This window comes from Pseudonaja textilis, chromosome Z, assembly GCF_049901715.1.
Source record: "Pseudonaja textilis isolate UNSWEBS1 chromosome Z, rPseTex1.2, whole genome shotgun sequence".
NCBI classification, from domain to species: domain Eukaryota; kingdom Metazoa; phylum Chordata; class Lepidosauria; order Squamata; family Elapidae; genus Pseudonaja; species Pseudonaja textilis.
The window spans coordinates 23,376,985-23,399,156 of NC_142008.1; the positions used below are offsets into that span (position 1 = coordinate 23,376,985).

Here is a 22,172-nt window from a genome sequence, read left to right on the forward strand (position 1 = left end):
CAAACCTCTCCGGGGTTCGTGTATCCCTGGGGGATCGCTCCTGGCGCCAGAAAAGGTATTCAAAGACTGCAACAGTCTTCTTCACCTCCATTCGCCCTGTCCTGCCACCGGAAGCTCTCAGGGCCACCTGAATTAGTATATCTCAAAGGGGTTTATCGGCTACTGTATAGATTGTGCAAAATTTGGGACCCATGACTCCTGTGGAAATGAAATTTGGCAAATTTATAACCATTTCCATACTGCTTTACCTTCCAGCTGCATTTCTTGCACGGTGCAAGAAAAAAATCAAGAAGTGTTTCCTCATCCTCTTTTCTACCTCCCTCTGATCCTGTCCTCAATCAGCTGGTACTAAGATATGACCTGTGAATGGCAATCTGCTGCTTTGGAACCAAAGCTGAAGCTGAAATGGTGTGTGTCAAGGGAAGGATGAGTGACTTAGATGCCTACTGGTAAGCTAAGGCAGGCTGGGCACCATCCACCAGTCATTGGACGAGGCCTTGCCAGTCATGGAAGGTAGAGATTGACCAGAATGGGGGAATGGGGTGCAGTTTTCTTTGTGGCCTGTGGCCCCCTTTGTTACTCCTCCCCATAGCAAGATGGCAGGAAATTCTGCAGGTCAGCCTAAGAGAAGGAGTGATTTCTGTTGCCCCATGCCAGTTTCCCATAAGCAATATCAATGGGTAATCTAGCAGGAACTTGAACTTGCTCTCACTTCCATTGCCCATCTGTGGTCATTCTTTTTCTCTGTTTAGGTAAGCAAATGTCTCTGAAAAGATGTCGGTCCTGCATTGTCTAGTGTTAAAATAAAATTGTTAGCTTAAGTTTTGTGGCACTCAAGCTCTGTTGAAAATGGATGTTCCTAAAAATATATATGGACATGGCAACATACATTCTTGCCTTGCTTAGCTGGCTAACATATGTAGTGTGATAAGAAAAGAAGTATGGTTGCATAATTCCTCTGAAATTATATTTCACTCTATGAATCTCAGTAACCAAGAAGGAAACTGATTTATACTGTCAAGATTTTTCTACTAAAAGAAATGTTAAAAATTTGAGAAGTTGATAGAAGCTTTAAAGAAATTGGGTTTATTGAATTTATGCTGATATAATAAGACCTGCTGTTTGCAACTAAACTAGCATGCATCATTAACCTGGGACAGATGTTGACTTAGTTATTGCAAAGAAATCGTTTAAATATGTGAATCTACCCTAGCATTTTTCACAATTGATTTATACAGTTGTACAGTATATTTATTTACAGTGTAGCAGTTCCAGGCTTTTAAGAAAACTTCAGCCTGATAAAAAATAATCAAAACATTTAAAATAGCTTTTAGATATATCCAGATTTTTTAGATTACTTTTGTTTTGTGCTGTCTTATGTTGTTCATTGTTAGCAAGAAAGTTATGTTTGTTCAATTTCTGTTTTATTTGTGATCTATTGTCTAGAAGCTTGAGCACAGATAGTATGTATGAAGTATTATATTGTATTAATTTTAACATAGAACTCAATAGGAACAAGGGATTAGACTTGTGCCCCAAACTAATTTTGGAATTCTAATATTTTAAATTTATGTTGCATTTCACTTTATTGTATTTTATTCTTAACTTCCATAAGCACAACTTTTTAGTAAACAAGAAAGCAATAAATTTAATAAATGTATTGCAACTCAGTCCTTAAATATTGATGTAGAATGATTTTTAAACTAAATACCAATTTATATTTTGTCAATAAAAATTGTAAATGTGAATTGTGTGGGATTCTGGAATTATAACTACAGGTGAAACTCAAAAAATTAGAATATTGTGCAAAAGTTCATTTATTTCAGTAATGCAACTTAAAAGGTGAAACTAATATATGAGATAGACTCATTACATGCAAAGTGAGATAGTTCAAGCCGTGATGTGTCATAATTGAGATGGTTATGGCTTACAGCTCATGAAAACCCCAAATCCACAATCTCAGAAAATTAGAATAGTGTGAAAAGGTTCAAAATTATAGACTCAAAGTGCCCCACTCTAATCATCTAATTAAGGGTTCCTGAGCCTTTAAATGGTCTCTAAGTCAGGTTCAGTAGGAATCACAATCATGGGAAGGACTGCTGACCTGACAGTTGTGCAGAAAACCATCATTGACACCCTCCATAAGGAGAGAAAGCCTCAAAAGGTAATTGCAAATGAAGTTGGATGTTCTCAAAGTGCTGTATCAAAGCACATTAATAGAAAGTTATGTGGAAGGGAAAAGTGTGGAAAAAAAGATGCGCAAGCAGCAGGGATGACCGCAGCCTGGAGAGGATTGTCAGAAAAAGGCCATTCAAAATTTTTGGGGACTTTCACAAGGACTGGACTGAGGCTGGAGTCAGTGTATCAAGAGCCACCACACACAGACGGATCCTGGACATGGGCTTCAAATGTATTCCTCTTGTCAAGCCATTCCTGAACAACAAACAATGTCAGAAGCATCTTACCTGGGCTAAAGAAAAACAGAACTGGTCTGTTGCTCAGTGGTCCAAAGTCCTCCTTTTCTGATTAGAGCAACTTTTGCATCTCATTTGGAAACCAAGGACCCAGAGTCTGGAGGAAGAGTGGAAAGGCACACACTGCAAGATGCTTGAAGTCCAGTGTGAAGTTTCCATAGTCTGTGTTGATTTGGGGAGCCATGTCACCTACTGGTGTTGGTCCACTGTGCTTCATTAAGTCCAGGGTCAATGCAGCCATCTACCAGGAGATTTTGGAGCACTTAATGCGTCCTTCCGCAGACAAGCTTTATAGGGATGCTGACTTCATTTTCCAGCAGGACTTGTCACCTGCCCACACTGCCAAAAGCACCAAAGCCTGGTTCAATGACCATGGGATTACTGTGCTTGATTGGCCAGCAAACTTGCCTGACCTGAACCCCATAGAGAATCTATGAGGCATTGCCAAGAGAAAGATGAGAGACATGAGACCGAACAATGCAGAAGAGCTAAAGGCCGCTATTGAAGCATCCTGGTCTTCCATAACACCTCAGCAGTGCCACAGGCTGATAGCTTCCATGCCATGCTGCATTGAGGCAGTAATTGCTGCAAAAGGGGCCCAAACCAAATACTGAGTACATATTCATGCTTATACTTTTCAGAGGTCTGATATTGTTCTATGTACAATCCTTGTTTTATTGATTGCATGTAATATTCTAATTTTCTGAGATTGTGGATTTGGGGTTTTCATGAGCTGTAAGCCATCATCACAATTATGACAAATCAGGCTTGAACTATCTTGCTTTGCATGTAATGAGTCTATCTCATATATTAGTTTCACCTTTTAACCTTCACCTTGTATTACTGAAATAATTGAACTTTTGCACGATATTCTAATTTTTCGAGTTTCACCTGTAGAATGCAAGTCAAAGGGTTAAAAGCATGTCATTCTCCTTGCCGATACTGAATCTTAATCAGGTATTAATATCTGCTTATTTAGAAGTAAAAAGAGATACTTTTCATCAGTATAATATGTTTTTACATTTAGAATTAGATAAAGAGCCAATGGAAGGATTTGTGTTGATATAGATTTTAGATTGATATTTAAAATATAATTTAGATTGATGTTAAAATGCCATTTAATGAACACTGGCAAAATATATTTGGTGTGTGTGTGTGTGTGAGACAGATTATTATTAGCCTTTTCTCCTGTTTTGTCTTGACTATAAATATGCATCAGATCACTGAACCTTTCTCAAGCTTTTAGCCAGCTGGAGGCTGGATCTTACCAAGAGTACTTGATTAATGACTGAGTTCGGCAACTTGAGTTTAATCAAAATGAACAGAGGTTACCCAAAAGAAGCATTTGGCTTTTAATGATTCACCCTTGAAAAATCCCTTTGGAGATGTGAGGCATTATTTTGTTAACTAGAAATAGTTCTAGTGAAAAGAGTAGGGGTTTATTTTCAATCAGCAAGGTAGCATTTTGGCCCATATTTTATAATCTTATTTTGGTGCTATTTTTTTACTGATATTTGTCTTTAGAAAAGATGCATCACACTCATTTTTCCCTAAATCAGTTTTTTTTTCTAACTTTGCTTGTAAAAAATAAGGGTAACAGACAAATTGAAAACCATATATCCTGACAGCACAATGATATTTTTGCAAAGCTGTCCAGTCAGTAACTATTTGCTTTGTGACATGGATTCTATTTGCTTTGTTATATGTTTTCTTTTTGTAACAGGATGTTTTGCATACAATGCAAGTAAGAAGGATTGTTAATTTCCCGTAGAAGTAACAGACTTCTTGGACATTCTATTCTCTTTGTATGTTTCATTTATACGCAAAAGAAGAATGCTGAAAATCTGCTCTGAGAGCTTTTTTGCAAGTAACAAATAAATGTTTATGCTATTATGAACTAAAAGGCAGTCAGAAAGGGCTTCTGTTTGATCAATAATGTATGCTCCAGTTAGTCCTATCCTCTGGACATCATTAAATGGTAGTTTGTTTCATAACTGATCATTTTGGCTGACTAGAATTTATAACTATCTCCTCAAGCTTTTGTATTGTCCAGCAGACAAATACGAATCAAAATAATCAGTTATGCTTAGTGAAAATATGGAATATAAATAAATAAATGTTGGAATTAGTTATTAATTGTTGGAAGATTTGAGTTTCAAAACCTGATTTCTTGGCCTTGTTCATACTGGGATGATAAACTTTGTTTTTTCATATTTTGAACTTCTCCTAACAAGCTTAAAACTTTGTATATGACATATTAAATTAAACTGTATATTTTAAAAAAAATAACAAGCCTTTTAGACGTAGTTAATAATTTTAATAGTTAATCAAGACTAATTTCATGTACAAATATGAAATCATCAAACCATGCAAGGATTTTAAACATTATTGGCATTGAAAGATCTGCATTTGTTTTTTTGTTTATTTCCAAGTTCTAGTCAGCCAAATGCAGGGTAAAACTTAGAATTTTTTAAAGACTCAGAGGCCAGATAATTTCCTTACCTATTTATACCTGGTTACTTTCATCATCGGCAAAATGTTTTTCTATTACATTGGTATCTTTGGAAATAAGAGATTTTCAAGTAGGGCAATGTGGATAAATTTTCTTATAGGCTTAGCCTATTTTTATATGTAGTATAAGATTGTAAATGTGTAAATTGTCTGCTCTCAGACACTCTTAATACTATTCCACAGAAGGAAAGCCATTTTAAAAAGCACAATTTAGTCACCATGTATGAGTGACTAAAATATGCAGGGAAATAAGCAATATGATGGATGTTAGATATTTTTAAGCAATGATATTTAATTTACTAACTTCCTGCCACCAGACTCTGCAGTACTTGTAAATAAACTGGCAAATTTAAGCATGCATATTGCTATAATTGGCTACACAAACTTAGTACTTTTTATTTTGGCCTAAGATAAAATAAAAATGTTTTTGTGATAAAGAATAGATCATTTTAGACATATTGCGCTACAGGTAGTCCTTAATTTATGACCCTATAGACCCCTGTCATTAAGTGAGACTTTGTTAAATGTCCCATTTTACAACCTTCTTGCCACAATTGTTAATTACTGCAGTTGCTAAGTTAGCAACAAGGTTGTTAGGTGAATCTGGCTGTCCTATTAACTTTGTTTGTCAGAAGGTTGCAAAAAGCGATCAAGTGACCCTGGGGCACTGCAACCATAATAAATATGGTTCAAATGACCATAATAAATATGGATCAGGTGACCCTGGGGCACTGTAACCATAATAAATATGGATCAAATGACTATGGGGATGCCAAACATCCAAATTTGGATCATGCTGTGATGGGTATGCTGCAATAGTTATATGTGGGGAAAATGGTCATAAGTCACTTTTTTCAGTGCCATTGTAACTGCGATGAACTGTTGTAAGTCGGACATTATCTGTATGCCCAAACTTCCACGTTTAAGAAGGATTTTAGAGAATAATAGAGAACACTGGATAAAACTGATTTTTTTTTTTACTGCTTATAGTGTGGTTTCACAGTCATATATGGGATTGAAGTAAATTGATCAGTCTTATGCATGACCTTTGTTAGGATCTGTGCTAGTCTGTTGGAAATGTCAGCAACTTTTGATACCTTCAATTATGGTATCCTTCTGGATTGCTTACAACAAAAGGGTGGGAGGAGGAATTACTGTTTTCAATATCCTTATCCAATACTGTATCTTCAGGCTATTATGGATTGGCTGGAATTGTACCAAACTATTTTTGTCCAGAAACCATTGGATCTGAATCCAAGATAGCTTTAAACAGGCTCACGCTGATCCATAATCTGTTTCTTGGTTCATGGCTTCTGCTTGTTTTTAATGCTGTTTTAAAATGTATTTTGACAATATTTTTATATGTTGTTAGCTGCTTCGTGCTGTTGCGGCAAAAAGGGAAACAGATAAATAGAACAAATAAACAGCTGGTTGACAAAGGAAGCCTTTCAACTAGTTTTGTATGATGATGGCAATCGGACCCCAGCAGTCCCTTAGGGTCAACTCATGCCTTTCTTAGTTCTAGAGTGCAACACCCTCTCTTTTTTAAAAAAGAATGTTCAGCAGAATGTGAAAGCATAGAAGCTGGTAAATGAAGCCATTTAGCATTGCTGCAAAGCTATGAGCATAATATTGGCTGCCTGTTTGTTTTGGTTCCAATTTAATATGTTGGTGATTACCTATAACAATCTTCATGGCTTTGTAAAAATTACAAAGAATCTGCCCAATCAGTGCACTTAAAACAGGAAGACATGAACTGTATCCTTGCTCCCCAGTCCACTCCTGGCCCATGATTTTGGGATAGAAGAGAGGAAGCAGGTCTTTTCTGTGGCTGCCCCAGTCCTGTGGAATGGACAGTCAAGAATTAGATGACTCCCTCATTCCTTGTGCTGGTTTATTGTTATTGTTGTTCAGTTCCATTTTAACTAATGGCATTTCTACTGTAAATCTTCAGTATTTAATTTGTTTGAATAAAACAAATTTAATTTGTTTAAATTTAAAATAAAATTTGTTGAATAACCCCCCTTTTCATTTAGCAGATTGGAAATGAAACAATTTTTTTTTAAAAAATCTAGACTTTTCAGAAAGGAAGCCACTTTTTGCTATAATTTATGCTGTTTATAAGATTCATCCTTCATCCACATCTGGGTTATTTCCAAAAGCAGCTGTATCTATCTTGAAAAGATCTCCTGCATAGAAGAAAACTATAGGTTTTTTTTTTCTTGCTTGTTCAGTTTTCTATGATTATTGCAGCGATTTTGTCTTCCTGAACTATGCAGGTTTTCCCATGTCAATTTATTTTTTGTTATTACATCATTCACTTAATACAACAAAAATAGTTGGTCAGTTAATTTAGCGTATGACATACTTTGCTTCTAGTTAGAAGAAAAAGTCTTTAATCTGTGTTTATATATTCCTTCTATTCCCTTAGTAATGCATTATTTTGATGGTTTATATTCCTTCTTTCTATCTCTTGTAGTTCCTTTCCCAGTTAGACAATTGTACAGTTGCAATTATAAGTTAACTACTTGGGCCTTTTAAATATCTGTGATTTGTTTGATCAGTATAAGCTGAGAATTTTGAGTTCAAGAAGCAATGACTAGGAAAAAACCAGTATCACTTTCACTATTTATTTCCTTTTATGAAGTGTAAAGCTTTGCTGTTTTTATGCTTCAGAGATGCTTTTGAAATAGCAAGTATTTCAAATAATAGAGATGTATATGCAATAAGTATAAAGGAAAATTCAACCTACTTATATCTATTTATTAGCAGCAGCTATATTTCCTAACTAATTTATCTTTCAGTCTTCAAAAGATTCCAGAAATCTTATCACATACTTTAAAACCATATTTTGGACAAAATAGTTTTCAAGGGCCTAGTATCCACAGTGAAATAAATAAAATTCATCATTCCTTTCATAAAAGTCCAGTTTTTTTCACTTACTAGCAAAATAGAAGATATTTAAATATATTTAAAATAAATATATTAATATAAAATTTAAAATAATAAAATAAAATAAATAATAAAAATAAAATAAATAATAAAAATAAAATAAATAATAAAAATAAAATAATAAAATAATATATTTAAAATAATATATATTTAAAATAAGTTCTTGCGTGTTTCTCCAGTGTCTTTGTTAATATGCATAACAAAGATTGCATGAAATTGTTTTTTGTTCTTTTCCCTTAGAAAACATATTTTAAGACAAGAAAGCAAGGAATGTCTTCGCTGAAGGGTAAGATTCAGACTGTATTGGGCCTAATAGACCCTAGCCAACTGGGCTACACTATGACGCATGAACACTTGACAATGGGCTTCAGTTGCTGTTACTACCCGCCACCTCCAGGTCAAGAAGCTCTTTCTGAAAAACCCATTGAGATGAAGCACTTGTTTTGGCTTAAACAGAATCCTTATAGCCACAAAGAGAATCTTCTGCTGTATGAAGAGACTGATGCTGTGAGAGAAGAACTCCTTCATTACAAGGCTGTAGGAGGTGGAAGCATAGTGGAAAATACAACCACTGGGATCATGCGAGATGTGAAGATACTAAAACAGCTTTCAGAAGAAACTGGTGTTCATGTTATTGCTGGGGCAGGTTTTTACGTAGATGCCACTCATTCCTCTGAGACTAAAGCTATGTCTGTGGAACAGGTAGGTATCAAAATGGTGTGAAAACTGAACCACCATTTTGAACACTCCATTGAATAAACCCAATAGATGATAGCTACTACAGCTCATATATGAAGAAGGGTTTAATCTATGAGTAGTTAAATATTTCTAGATGATTGCATGACAACAGGAGTGCTAAACCATTCTGCTTAAACCTATAAGCACAAAGGCTTGAACACATTTTTAACAAATAACAGAGGATCCTTGTTTGCACTAAGTTCTGTTGTGCAAAATCTAGTCTTTCCTTCACATGTTTCTCAGGAACTGAGCTGTTGTTCCTTCCAACAATTTAGACAGAAACTAAATGTCAAGCATGAACTGATTTAATTGTGATTTTTTTCTCAGTAAGACACTAACAATTTTTAGTTCAGCATGTAGCTTTCATGCCCTTTAATATATAGAATTGCTATTCAAATAAGCATATTTTATGTTGCAAATAACTCTTCATTCAGGACTGAATCTGTACATTCCTGAAATATTTATTATGTGTCTGTCTAATATAAGTAACAGTTATTTGTTGTTCAGTGACAAGAAAAGACATTTTTTCTCACTCATATAATTATGTTGATCCTGTTGATTCTGTTAGTACTTACAGTATTGTAACCATTTTTCATTTAGCAGCTGAGTTGCATTGTTGTTAAGTGAAATTGTTATTAAGTGAACACAGGACAGAGAGAGTGAGAGACATTAATATCAGTGGTTGCTGCCATATAATTTATAATAAGTTCTATTATATACCTTTGCCAACATTACTATCACTCCACTGTGCATTCTTGTCAGATACATGAAATTTGGTTATAAATACACACATTGATCAGAATTTTTTTATTATCATATTTGTAAATGGTTGCTAACCGAAGTCGCAACCATTTGTAATGGGTATATTTAGAATTTTTTTATTTATAAAAACATGGTAGAAATATTTCTGTCAGTTACATCATGGTAAATATTTAAGATAAATATCTATAAAACTACTTTTATTTATAAAGATATACTGTTAATTTATTAAGAAAATATTAAGGTTACATCTTCATGCACTATCACAGTTGTCAGTGCTGAATACAGGTAATCCCCAGGTTATGAGCATTCCCTTAGCAAACATTCGAAGTTATGCAATAAGTGTTTACAAACAAGTCCCGAAACTATCAATGTTGTAGCACTATGGCAGTTGTTCACTTTTACGAACAACTGCAGAAGTTCTGAAACATTCGCCCTGCTAATTTCCACCCCCACCCTCTCCCCAGGTCTCCGTAGGCACTAGGCCTGTGGATACTACCTTGCGAAGATCTAGAGAGCCTTTGTTTTTTTGGCCTGTTTGTTTTGTGTACACAGAGAATGGAGGCCTAAAGTACGGCAAGATCACACTAGATCAGTAGCTTGAGAACTCACATGCTTCATCTCGTGTGATCTCGTGGCACTTTAGGTCTCTGTTCTCTGCAAACAAAGGCCTGGATGAGAGCTGCAGGAAAAGGCTTTGCAAATCGAGGGAAGGCCTGAAACATTGGAGGGAGGGAGCTTTGCTCTAGAGCTCCATTTTCGCCAGGAAAGACCTTTGCTGAAGAGAAGCTTTGTTTTCAAGCACCCCATTTCCAGGCAGACAAAGCTTACAGTCTCTGTCAGGGTGACAAGTGTTTGAGTGACCTGGGGTGTGTGTCGAAATGGAGTGAATTGCTTGAAAATACAGCTTTTCGCTCCATTTCCAATTTCCCAGTTTCCCTCAAACACTTTCCACCCAGATGAAGACTGGAAATTTCTGTGGTGCATGGTCCTGTGCGAGTTCAGGCACCCATCCACTTTTGCAGAAATGGGTGCCTGATATCCTGTGGAATCAGGGCGCCCAGAAGGTTCTAGTCTTCATGGGAAAAGTGGTTGTACATTTATGAGGGGCTTGGAGCAATGCAAGTTTGTTGCCTTAGCTTCTCTTCGTGCAAATGCATAGAGCCTAGAAGCCTTTGGAGGAGACTCACCGAGGCAGCCTACTGCTCCAAAAGTGGCAGGCAGGCTCGGTGATTAAAAAAGCCGAGCAGGACACACTCGTCCTACTCTCCTTCTCTTGATGCTCGTTTGAAGCAGGCAAAGAGACAGATGCTGGAGACGAGACAGATCTTCACAAGGTAAGTGACTTGGTGTGATAGGTTGAGGGGAGAAGCAATTGTGGGGAGCATGAGGGCAGAGCTGACGTCGCGACGATACGGCATGCGGTCTTGGAGATCTGAGATCGCAGCCGATATCTTTGCTCCTGAAATGAAAGAGAACGGAAAGAGAGAGTGTGCTGGTTTGGTGAGAACTTTTTCTTTATTTTAAGACTTGAAAGGACACCCTAAGGGAAAGAAAGAATCTGTAGAAGTTTTGACAGAAGTGATTAAGTGGCGATTTTAAACAGGAATGTCAAAGTAATTTTTTTTTTCTCATTGCTGGATTTTCTACACATGATCTTATATTTTGAAACTGGGCTGGGGTTTTTTTTTTTCTTCTTTTTATATATTCTTCTCTCCTTTTTGATTTTATAATATTTTAAGCCAGAGACTCCCTTTTAGTTATTTTTAAATTTCTTTTTCTTTTTAAAAAAATTAATTGTTATTATATTTTGCTTGGAAAAGGAGGGGGAAAGTGAAAGCTAAAGAAACTTTGTAACACTGCCAACTAGAGACTTGGAAATATTCTATTTTTCTTTTGACCAGACAAAGCTGAGAAAGAACTGAGACTTTGTTTCAAGGACATTGCTGTTTGATAAGATAGAGGGAAGAGCACAGGAGAGTATTATTACAGGTGCTCTTCTGGGTTTCTATCAACAGCTGGAGTCTGGTATTGAAGCTTAGGAAAAGAAAAGGTGATAAGTCTTTGGAGAAGAGAGTTATAACAAGAATCTTGGATAATCAAACAAAGTGCAGTGTGCTCTTTTTATTCTTTTTAAGCTGTGCTACCCCTCCTCATCAGTTTACTTTTTTTTCGCAATAGCTATTTGGATTTTTGGCTCTTTGGAACTTGTCTTTGTTTTTTTTATTTTCTTGTCTTTGGAAGTTAAATTTTTACGTCTGCTTTTTCTTTAGTATTAATGCTTCCCTTCTGTTTCTTTTTAAGGGAGTAGCCTTTTTCTTCTCTTTCCCTCCCTGGTATTTTTGTCTTTCCATCTACTTTCCATATTGGCTTTTTTGCGGGGGGAGGTATTTTGATGCATACTTTTATATTTGAGACCTCTTAATTGGATTAAGGTGTTGAAGAACCTAAAGAATTTTTCCTTTCTTTTTAAGCCCTTTTCTTCACTTTTTCACCTTTTTTAGGATTTTACAACTTTTTTCTTTTGTGTATGTGTCCATGGTGTGTTTATGGTCTTTTCCTTCATTTTTGAATTTTTACTGTCATCTCACCAACTGATTGGATTAAGATTTAGAAGAACATGAAGATTTTGAACTCCTCAAAATGAGTAGGAAATTAACAGCTCCTGGTTCTTCAACTTCCACTTCTTCCTCTCCGCCATCTAGAGGACAACATTCAATACAGACAATATTAAGGCAAGAAAAAGAACAACAGAAAGTGACCCTGCAGATGATTATGCAAGGAATTCAAAATATTCAAACAAGATCAGAGAATATTGAAAAGACAATAGAGAATAGAGAACATTGAACAAAGAACATGGAAAATCGATGAAAAAGTGGAGAACATCCAACAAATGATGATGAAGTGTGATGAGAGACTCCAAAAAATTGAAGAACAAGATAAACAAAGAGACAAGAAGATTGGACACATTGATAACTGATTAATTGTGGTTGAACAAGATAAAAGGGGTATGCTGAGATGGGAGATGGACAGATCAGAATTTTATCTTAGATTCCAAAACATAGAGGAAGAAAAAGAACAAAATCTAGCTGAGATAATGATAGAAATATTGGCTGAAGCTTTGGAAATAACTGAAGAGAATACCAATTCTTGACCAAATTGTTACTTTAAAAAGAGGTGAAATATAGATGGCTGATTCCAGAAGGTTTAATGTTTACATGGCAAGAACAGAGATATAGAATTGATTCAATTGAGAAAGCTGAATCATTTTACACAGAATTTTTCAGAGGGGAGGAAGAGGCAGAAAAAGAAATTTCACTAATTGAATTCCAAGAGGAGTCCCAAATGACAACTGAAAAAGAAGAAGGTACAGTGGGTGGAAAGAAGGAAGCCAAAGAACAACATGAACCAAGATCCACGAGAGCTGTCAAACCTAATTACAAAATATAACCATGGAAGAGAAAAAATTGATTACAATTAATATAAATGGATTTAACTCAGCCGTTAAAAGAAGGAAAATGTTTCATAAATTAGAGAAACTAAAATTTGATATAATCTGCCTTCAAGAAGTACATATTAAAAAACAATTTGAACAATTGTTGATACAGCCAAAATTAGGGAAAATATTCACTTCCTTGACACAATGTAAGAAAAGAGGAGTGGTTTTATATATTAAAGAGACCATCTCAGCAAAATTGATTTATACTGATGATGACAGAAGAATATTAATGGTGGAAATAATGGACAATAATATGAAAACACTCCTGATTGCAATCTATGCCCCGAATGACAATCAAGAAGAATTCTATAAAAAATTACGTATGTTACATAGTTATGATGGGAGATTTTAATGGAATTGTAGACAATAAACTGGACTACACAACACAGAAAACAATAAAGCAAAATAGAAAGACTCTCCCTAAACCTTTTTTTTAAAATGGTAGATGAAATAAACTTAAAAGATACATGGAGAGAAAGAATGCTAAAACTAAACAATACACCTTCTACTCAAATAGACACTTATAATGGTCCAGAATAGATATGATATGGATGTCAACAGAATTGTTAACTAATATTCAATAAATAAATATTGAAACAAGTACTTGGGAAGATCACAATCCAATGACAATTAAATGGAAAGGACAAAGAAGAAGATCTAGATGGACGTTAAATAATACTATTTTAAAGGGAAAAGACCACACAGTGGATGGAGAAAGAATTGGCCTTTTTCTTTGGAGAAAAGATTCTAAAACAGAAGGTTTCTATGATAAACTGACTGACTTAGATAAGATTTTGACAGGTACTGATGAAAAGGAGATTAAAAAACTGTATGGATATTTATTAGAAATTAAACTAGAAGAAGAACAAGGTAAAGAAACTATGATTGCTTGGGGGAAGAATTTTGGATATGGGATTCAACTTGAGAAATGGCAACAATTGTGGTCTCAAAATTATAAAATGACAATGTCAACAGCATATAAAGAAAATTTGTATCCACACGTGGTTGGAAAAAATGACAAAAAAGCATATAGATTTGAAACCAGAAATATTTTTATTGGGAATTTTACCTGAAATATATAGTAAAGACTTGAAATACCTGATTGTAAATGTATTAACAGCGGCTAGGATTGTATTTGCTAAAAACTGGAAAAATGAGAAAATACCATCACAGGAGGAAATCATTAAGAAAATATTGGAATGTGCTGAAATGAGTAGATTGACATTTGAAATTAGAGAACAAGATGGTAAACAATTTTATAAAATTTGGAATCTATTCTATCAATGGTTAGACAATAAAATACAGTAATGAAATATGTAGACTTTTAGAAAAAAATATATAAAGGTGTATTCTTTTCTAATTATATCTACAAAATGATTCTAGGATAGATCAGGGACAATGATACAAATTGTTATAAAACAAATTAAGTAAAATATGATCATTTTGGAAAACATGAATGAATAAAAGTATAGTCAAATGATTGATTAATAATGATATTAATGTATTTAATATATTGATTGAAAATATGAGATTATATACAATGTAATTATAATTGAAGACTATGAAATGGAAGCACAAAGCAATTTGTAAACCAACCGGCACACTGTATGTACATATATGGAAGATGATTTGATGTTTTTAAGTTTTGTTTGTTTATGTTTGTTTTAAAAACCAATTAGATTGTATTAAAAAAAAAGAAAGAAACAGATGCTGGAGAGGAGACAGATCTTCACAAGGTAAGTGACTTGGTGCGATAGGTTGAGGGGAGAAGCAATTGTGGGGAGCATGAAGTATTTTAGTAGATTCAGGGAGGCCTTGGGTGGTCCGAAGCAGGTAGCCTATTCCATCCCTGTACCCCTCCATGGCCTTCCTCACCCTGAGATACCTCATGTGCACTTAACGAGCCTCACATTCAATTGGCAAATGCGTGGGCAAAAGGAGGGAGTGATCGCATTCAAGGTACAAGATTCACTCCCACGAATGGCAAGCTCTGTTACATTTGTAACTTCATGGCTACCTGTATTCAATGTTTACCATCTTGTGTATATATATTAATGTATTATATGACATATCAGGAAGAAAAGAGCTTTTAAGGTCAGAAGTCAATATCTTAAAAACAAATCGTGAAATATTCTTGCTTATTATTTATCTTGAACTCTCCTGTGCGAAAAAAAAAAATATCTGTAGCGAGACTTTTAAAATGAAATCAAATATTTATGATTGTTGTAGACCACATATCAAAAGTTTTTAACCAAGATTTACCATGAGATTACAAAAAGTCACAATTTTGCTTTCAAATATACTCCACATTTGCAAAAAAGAAAGTTTTCCTGGTTGGTTGATTTATAATAAATCAAGTGTATAAAAATAATGTAAAATAATTCAGTTTTATGAGAAATTGGGTTTTTTCCGCAGAGAGTGAGAAATCTTTCTCTCAAAGAGCATGTTTTGATTTTGGGCTGCTGGTGAACTGGACCAGAACAAAAATAGTTCTCGATTTTGACATTCTTGGTTTTTTTCATCTTCCATTTTTGTCAGAAAAAAGACATCCTACCCTGGCTAGAGCCTGAATGATTCGCAGTTAGAATAATTTAATATTCAAGCCACGTACATCAAGTATTATTATTTATTTAAAATTATTCATTTCAAGGAAGAATACTGTGTTGATAACCAAATATCTTTAGGACATGACTTCATGTAAAGGTGATTTTGCTAATTACAAGAAATTTGGATAAAATGCAAGAAGTTTGTTTTAAGTTAAATTCATTTTTGGTTTTGAATTGATTATAATTATATACTTCACCTTATTTTAATAAATAACAGCAATTGTTTCTTGCAACTTTCATGATATTCTTCTGCTGTTGACATAACAGAAATGACATCTTTATTTTGAATTGCAGTGGGGTCTGTGTTGTAGCTTTTTTGTTTGGAAAACAGAGTATTCATTTGACTGGTGGAAAAGGATGAAATGTCCTTTTTGTCTCTTCTCAACAGATTATACCCACTAAAGAGACCACTTACCAAAATAACATTCATTTTCTTTAGTTGACAGAAGTCATTGTTAATGAAGTTCTCAATGGAGCTGATGGAAGTAATATCAAGTGTGGTGTAATAGGGGAAATCGGCTGCTCTTGGCCTCTGACAGACAGTGAAAACAGAGTCCTTAAAGCAACAGCACATGCCCAGGCCCAACTTGGCTGTCCAGTCATCATTCATCCAGGCCGAAATGCGGATTCACCTTTCCAGATCATTAGAATTTTGCAGGAAGCTGGAGCTGATATCTCAAAAACTGTGATGTCTCATTTGGACAGGTAAATTGGCTTTCAGGAGACTGAATTCATATTTATGTGTTGTATATATATTTTTGCATCTGAAGAGTGGAATTTTAAGGAATTCATTAAATCTCTATAGCACCATGTTTTGATGTATCACTAGGCAGAATGGCTTAATTTTTACTGGCAGTTGTAGGTATAATGCTTAGATTAATTATTCAAAAGTTAGGGACAAATAATTTGAAAATACTCAAACAATAATGCTTATAAAAGAGCACTCAGTTCTGCTAAAATCTAATTTTTTAAAAAAGAAGCCTACCTGCCTAACTGCTTTGTAGATTATAACATTCATTTATATATAAGTGTCTCCTCAGTCCCTGGTTGGGTACCTTAAATAGATTATATTTTTCAAGTGAAGTAGACTCAAAATCTACTTTATATTATCAAATTCTATTTATGTCAAAGAACTGTTCAGATTCATAATTCAAAATATTTTATGGATGTATAGCTCTTACAGTATTATTTAAATTTTATGAAGCCATAAATACCTCTTCTATGTACTTGTTCTATTCTTCCAATTCTTTACTGGAAAAACTGTAAGATTTTTCTATCCTTTTTGTTAAACCTTTCCAACTTATATACACCCCCTTCCTTCATCTGTCTACAGGAAACTGTGATTCTAATTCCCATACTTCCACCTCATAAATTACTTTTGTCTCTTATTTTACTAATTATGATTCCATTTTTTTAAAAATGAAATGTTTCACAATATGTCCACTGGTATCTGGAATAAATTAGCTATTGACATGATAAATATATATTATGGAAAAGAAATGGTTCCTATACATCTAACATCTTTTCTAATGTCTCCTAGTTCAAGGGTCCCCAACCCCAGGGCTATTGTTCTATTCTATTCAAGTCAATTTATGTTGATGTTGATGGCTTGCTATAGGGTTGATGGACTAAGAAGGATCATGTATTGTAGTACACAGACCTTCTCAGAAGTTTAGAGTAATTAAGAGTAGAATAGTTAAGTCATAGAGTGTACATTTTGAAAGCAGAAAAGTTCTAAATTGTATCCACAATATCTCTGGGTAATATTTAGAAAAAATGCCACATGAATTTAGTTAATTGTCACCAGTCAGTGTTCACAAAAGTCCCTGTGATTGTGAGTTGATTTCTTAAAATGATCATGTTTTTTTAAATCAGTAGCTCCTGAAAAGGTTGGTCCATCTTCCTGTTGGCCTTTCCTGAATCAATTGTCAAAGAATTGAGCTTTTTTACAATACAGTAGAACCATGAGTCCCATGAATTTCAAGAGAAATGGAGATGTGGGCTGGAAAGGACAAGAGAATGGCATGTTCTGGAATAATGTTCCTTAAACTTTGTGCTCCCAGGACCTACTTTTAAAAATTATGGAGGACCCCAAAAGATCTGTAATTTGTAGATTTTGTGGATCTCCGAGAGGGTCTTGCGGGGTCCCCAGGAATCCTTGGATCACACTTTTAAAATTAGAAACATTGCTGACTGAAAAATAAACACGAGTAGAGGTCACGATGTTGCAACTTTTTATTATAGATCCTTAAAGGAAAGTAAATATGCTACCAACCTATTTTTCCATTCTGCTCATCTGTGAGGCATTAGAAGAAAAATAAACTTTTTCCAGATTGCAAATACTTCTTTGTCTGATTGCCTAGAGGTGAACCTTGATTGCCTCAGGTAATCAGGCTGGTGGTTATTAACAGGCCTCATTTAAATGAATTCCCTTTTCTTTTATATGTTAACTAAAAGATTGCTGGCATAATCCTTTGATTTGTGAAGTAAAATAAAGACACAATAGAATATGCTGTGGTTCTTCAATATAGACATTCATCTTTATAATATTTTCCGCACTTCAATATCTAGAGGTATCTCTATGAAAACCAAAAAGAGCATGGCAATTTGAAAAACTTATTAGTTACCATTTCTGATTTATGTGAACTATGAAGATTACTTAAAAAGAAATTTATTAGTTAGCGTTGGCAGGAGTGAGGAGCAATGTGGTGTCCTGGTGGTGAAGACTCTCACCTCCCACTGGGAAAATTGAAAGTTCAGTCCTAGACAGCAGCAGATGTTTCTCTCAAGGCACAAAGACCTGCTGCGAATACCACATAGGTATCAGGAAGGGCATCCGGCCAGTAAATCCTCAGCTCCATTCAGCCCCAACTCTACCCTAAATCAAGGAATTACAGGCTTGTAAAAAGGAAAAAAAAGAGTTAGTAGCAGTGAGATTCCTACTGGTGGCAGTTATTTTTTTTAACAAGGGTTTCTTTCATTCTACCTGTTCCTACTCCTTGATCTTATTGTTAATTCAAAACATTTCATTTGTGTAAGCATTATGATGTAATTGAATGAACACTAGGAACTCTAAGACATTAAGTGCCAGTATTTGAAGGTGCACATATTTTTGTATGCTTTTCATGCTGTTCGATATGATTCTTTCCTGGATCTGTAGTTTATTACCACTCTAACACAAATCATAGGCACAGGGACTTTCTCACATTAGTTGATTGCTTCCATATTATTATTCAGCCAGAAATACTTGATCACATGTCATGTTTGATCTATGGAATACTTTCCTTGCCTTTGGCTGAATTTAGAAAATTAATCAAATCAGTGATCAAAATATGGAGAGTGTTGCCCTTTCATTGCTCCAGGTTAGCCCTATTTCAAACTAAAGTGCATATTAAAGCCCAGACTAGTATTTCTCAAAATATAGTCCAAGGATCCCTGGGAGTCCTCCAAGACCCTCTCAAGAATCTGTGAAATCAAATTATTTGCCAGTCGCTGCAAAATAATACAATATTAAAATCCCAGCAGACAATTGTGAAAAGTGATAGTGGCAATGAATGTGTTCTTTAAAAATACAGTTAATAAATATAACCCATCAAAACAAACTCTTTTGGGGGACCTCTGTAATTTTTGAAACTGGGAATGAGCACTGGGAACAAAGGAGTTCAAGAAATATTAGCCTAGAGGAACTGTTAGCAAATAAAACTCTGTTATAAGTAGCTCAAGTTGATTAAAAATCAAATTCTTGGTCATTGGTTAATCTAAAAAAGATTACTGAGAGATTTTCTTTATCCAAATAACAATAGATTAAACAAGATGAATTTCTTACTTCATTATATCAACGTCCAAAGATAAAAATGAGTGTCATCGGAGCAATTTTTATTTAGTGGAATTACATGACTTTTTTCATGTAATTCATACTGTTAAGGGAAATAGAAACACTGGTTTCTTTTTATTATTTATTATTATTGTTATAAAATGTTATTTGGCATATATATTATACATGTCATTTTTGTAGGTATTTTTAATCCTGTCTGTTCCATATAATGAAATTAACTGGAACTTTCCTTGCTCATATAATTGAGAAATTTGATCTCCCCTGCTTTTTGTAAAGAACCAACAATCCTAAAGTATTAATTTGGAATTACATTTTAAATATGTGTCTGGCTATTTTTTATTTTCCTTTGCTAACATTTTTAATTAATTGATTGATGAATAGCTTTGTACATGTATACACATACTGTACATACAAACATACAACTAAGTCCTTGACTTACAACCATTGTTTGGTGACTGTTCAAAGTTACAGTGGCGCTAAAAAATTGAATTATGACCATTTTTCACACTGCAGCATCCTCATGGTCACATCACCAAAATTCAGGTGCTTGGAAACTAATTCACATTTATAACAATTGCAGTGTCCCAGAGCCATGTGATCACTCTTTTCAACCTTCAGACAAGCCAAGTCAATGGGAAAGTCCATATTATTAGCTTATCAACTGCAATGATTCACTTAACAACTTATCAATGTGGCAAGAACAGTGATAAAATGAGGCACAATTCACATAACAACTCTCTTACTTAGCAACAGAAATTTTGGGCTCAATTGTGGTTGTAATTCAAGGACTATCTGTAATTGTTACTGTACATCTTTATTAATAAGTTTGCCTACTCTTCCTAGTTTTTCACAATAAATAATAATACAATGTAGTAGTTTTTTGGGGGAAGAGGGGGACAGTGAATGTAACCAGATTTTAAAATATTCCAGATGTTTATGAATTGTTTATTGACAAAAATGACCTGATGGTTTTAGTTTCCTTTAAGACATATGCCTCAACCCATTCTACCCAAGACAACTTCTTTTGATTCAGAAATTTCTAGTTATTAGGAACTGAATGCTATAACTGTTTAAGGGGACAATTTAAAAGTTGAATGTTTAATGGGATTTGAAAGGGAACTAATTATAAGATATGAAGGTGACACCCTCTAATTGGCAACCATAGGGAAAACCTTGGTTTGTAATGTTTGAAATATGGAGGAATTTTGGGGGAAATGATGAAATAAGAATATGTAATGAAATTGTAAACAGGGCAGATAAAAGTACAAGTATAATTATTATGAAGATATGAAAATTTTGAAAAGGAAATGTAATGATTTGAAACGAATGAGAAAGCTATAAAATAAGCCTGAGGGAAGTATTTGAGGAAAAAATCAATAGAGAATATATAGTGATAAGGTATGAAATTGAATATGAAAGATGAATATGTAACTGAGATTATATCTGTTTGGAGATGTGAAAACCTGGAACCATGTTGTTCGCTAAAAAAAGATGTTTTATTTTTGTTTTGTGAAAACCCAAATAAAACTTTATCAAAAAAGAAAAAGAAATTTCAAGTCTTAATGGTGACAGAAATATAAAATATGTTGAATAAGTGTAAGAAATGATATAAAAGAGCAGTATATGAAGATTTATTGATTGCTTGAAGTTTTTTCTTTATGGCATATATTGCCAAAGAATTGAAAAGATGAATACATATTACTCTTCTGATAAACAGGATGTGTATAAAATAGAAATATTTATAAATGCGACTAGGTCAGAATCTCTACAGGTCTTTTAATTTATTTTGGATTGATTTGAGAGGGACTTGTTAATTAAAAAGCAATATGTGCTGTATTTGTAGACTTATTAAATGACATAAAACATTTCAGTTGATTGTGAAACAAATTTATAGGGTACATTGTTTTTGTGCAGGACTATATTTGATGAGAAGAAACTATTAGAGTTTGCCAAACTTGGATGCTATTTAGAATATGACCTTTTTGGAACCGAATTTATTTCTTATCATATGAATCCTGATATTGACATGCCGAGTGACAATGAAAGAATTTTGCGGTATGTATTCCGATGCTGTAACACATTTAGATTAGAACTTTTATTGATGATAGAAATGTCATTGCTATCCAGGTTTAAAAGGCCATAAGATTAGCCCACTTGCAATCGTCTTGTCACATGTGATATCTGTTCATAAATTGTATCATAGTTACCTTTAAAGTTCATGAAAGCCATGGGTCATTATCTGTTCCTCAACCAGGCTACCCAAGGAAATTCTTTGGGTCCTAATGGGACTCCTAAATAAGCATATAGCTTGGGAGCATAACATACCTTGCCATTTCATATTTTGCCAAATTTATGATACATTTTCCCACTATAAAGCATATGAAATGTGTGCTTTGTTATAAATATGTTTTCAGTGGAATGCATGTGTTACACTTAAGATTTTAAGATCACATATGTAAGTACTATGAAAAATTAATGTAAACATGGGACAGAACAGATTTATGATTGAACACATGCAAAACTGGTTTAAAGAAAAAGCAATCTTATCAGTCCAGTTCTTTTCTAGTCATCGTTCAGAGAGAAGTTGGATAGCATTCTTATATGAAAGTTTCTTTTTGGTAGACATTCTTAATCAAGAGGCAGAAAGAGATTATTCTTTCTAAAGGTCGAAGATCTCCTCGGCCCAACAGCTATTAGGGGAAATCTAGCAAAAGCCCTTCCTTCTCAGCCCTTTATATCATTTGTTTAGAAAATTGGCATCATTCATATTGGAACATCTAATTTCACTTGTTGCTTAG

General features: G+C 34.3%; 1 protein-coding gene across 2 annotated transcripts in view; it reads left to right on the forward strand.

Annotated features, from left to right (window-relative positions):
• PTER (phosphotriesterase related) overlaps nucleotides 1-22,172 on the forward strand; it is a 52,577-nt gene that overhangs the window by 24,100 nt on the left and 6,305 nt on the right. For both annotated transcript variants that reach the window (XM_026716127.2, XM_087915897.1), the window contains exons 2-4: nucleotides 8,178-8,639; nucleotides 15,979-16,244; nucleotides 21,289-21,429. In XM_026716127.2, coding sequence (XP_026571912.1) covers nucleotides 8,208-8,639; nucleotides 15,979-16,244; nucleotides 21,289-21,429 — 839 coding nt within the window. In that variant the 5' untranslated portion in view covers nucleotides 8,178-8,207. The remainder of the gene's footprint in view (nucleotides 1-8,177; nucleotides 8,640-15,978; nucleotides 16,245-21,288; nucleotides 21,430-22,172) is intronic.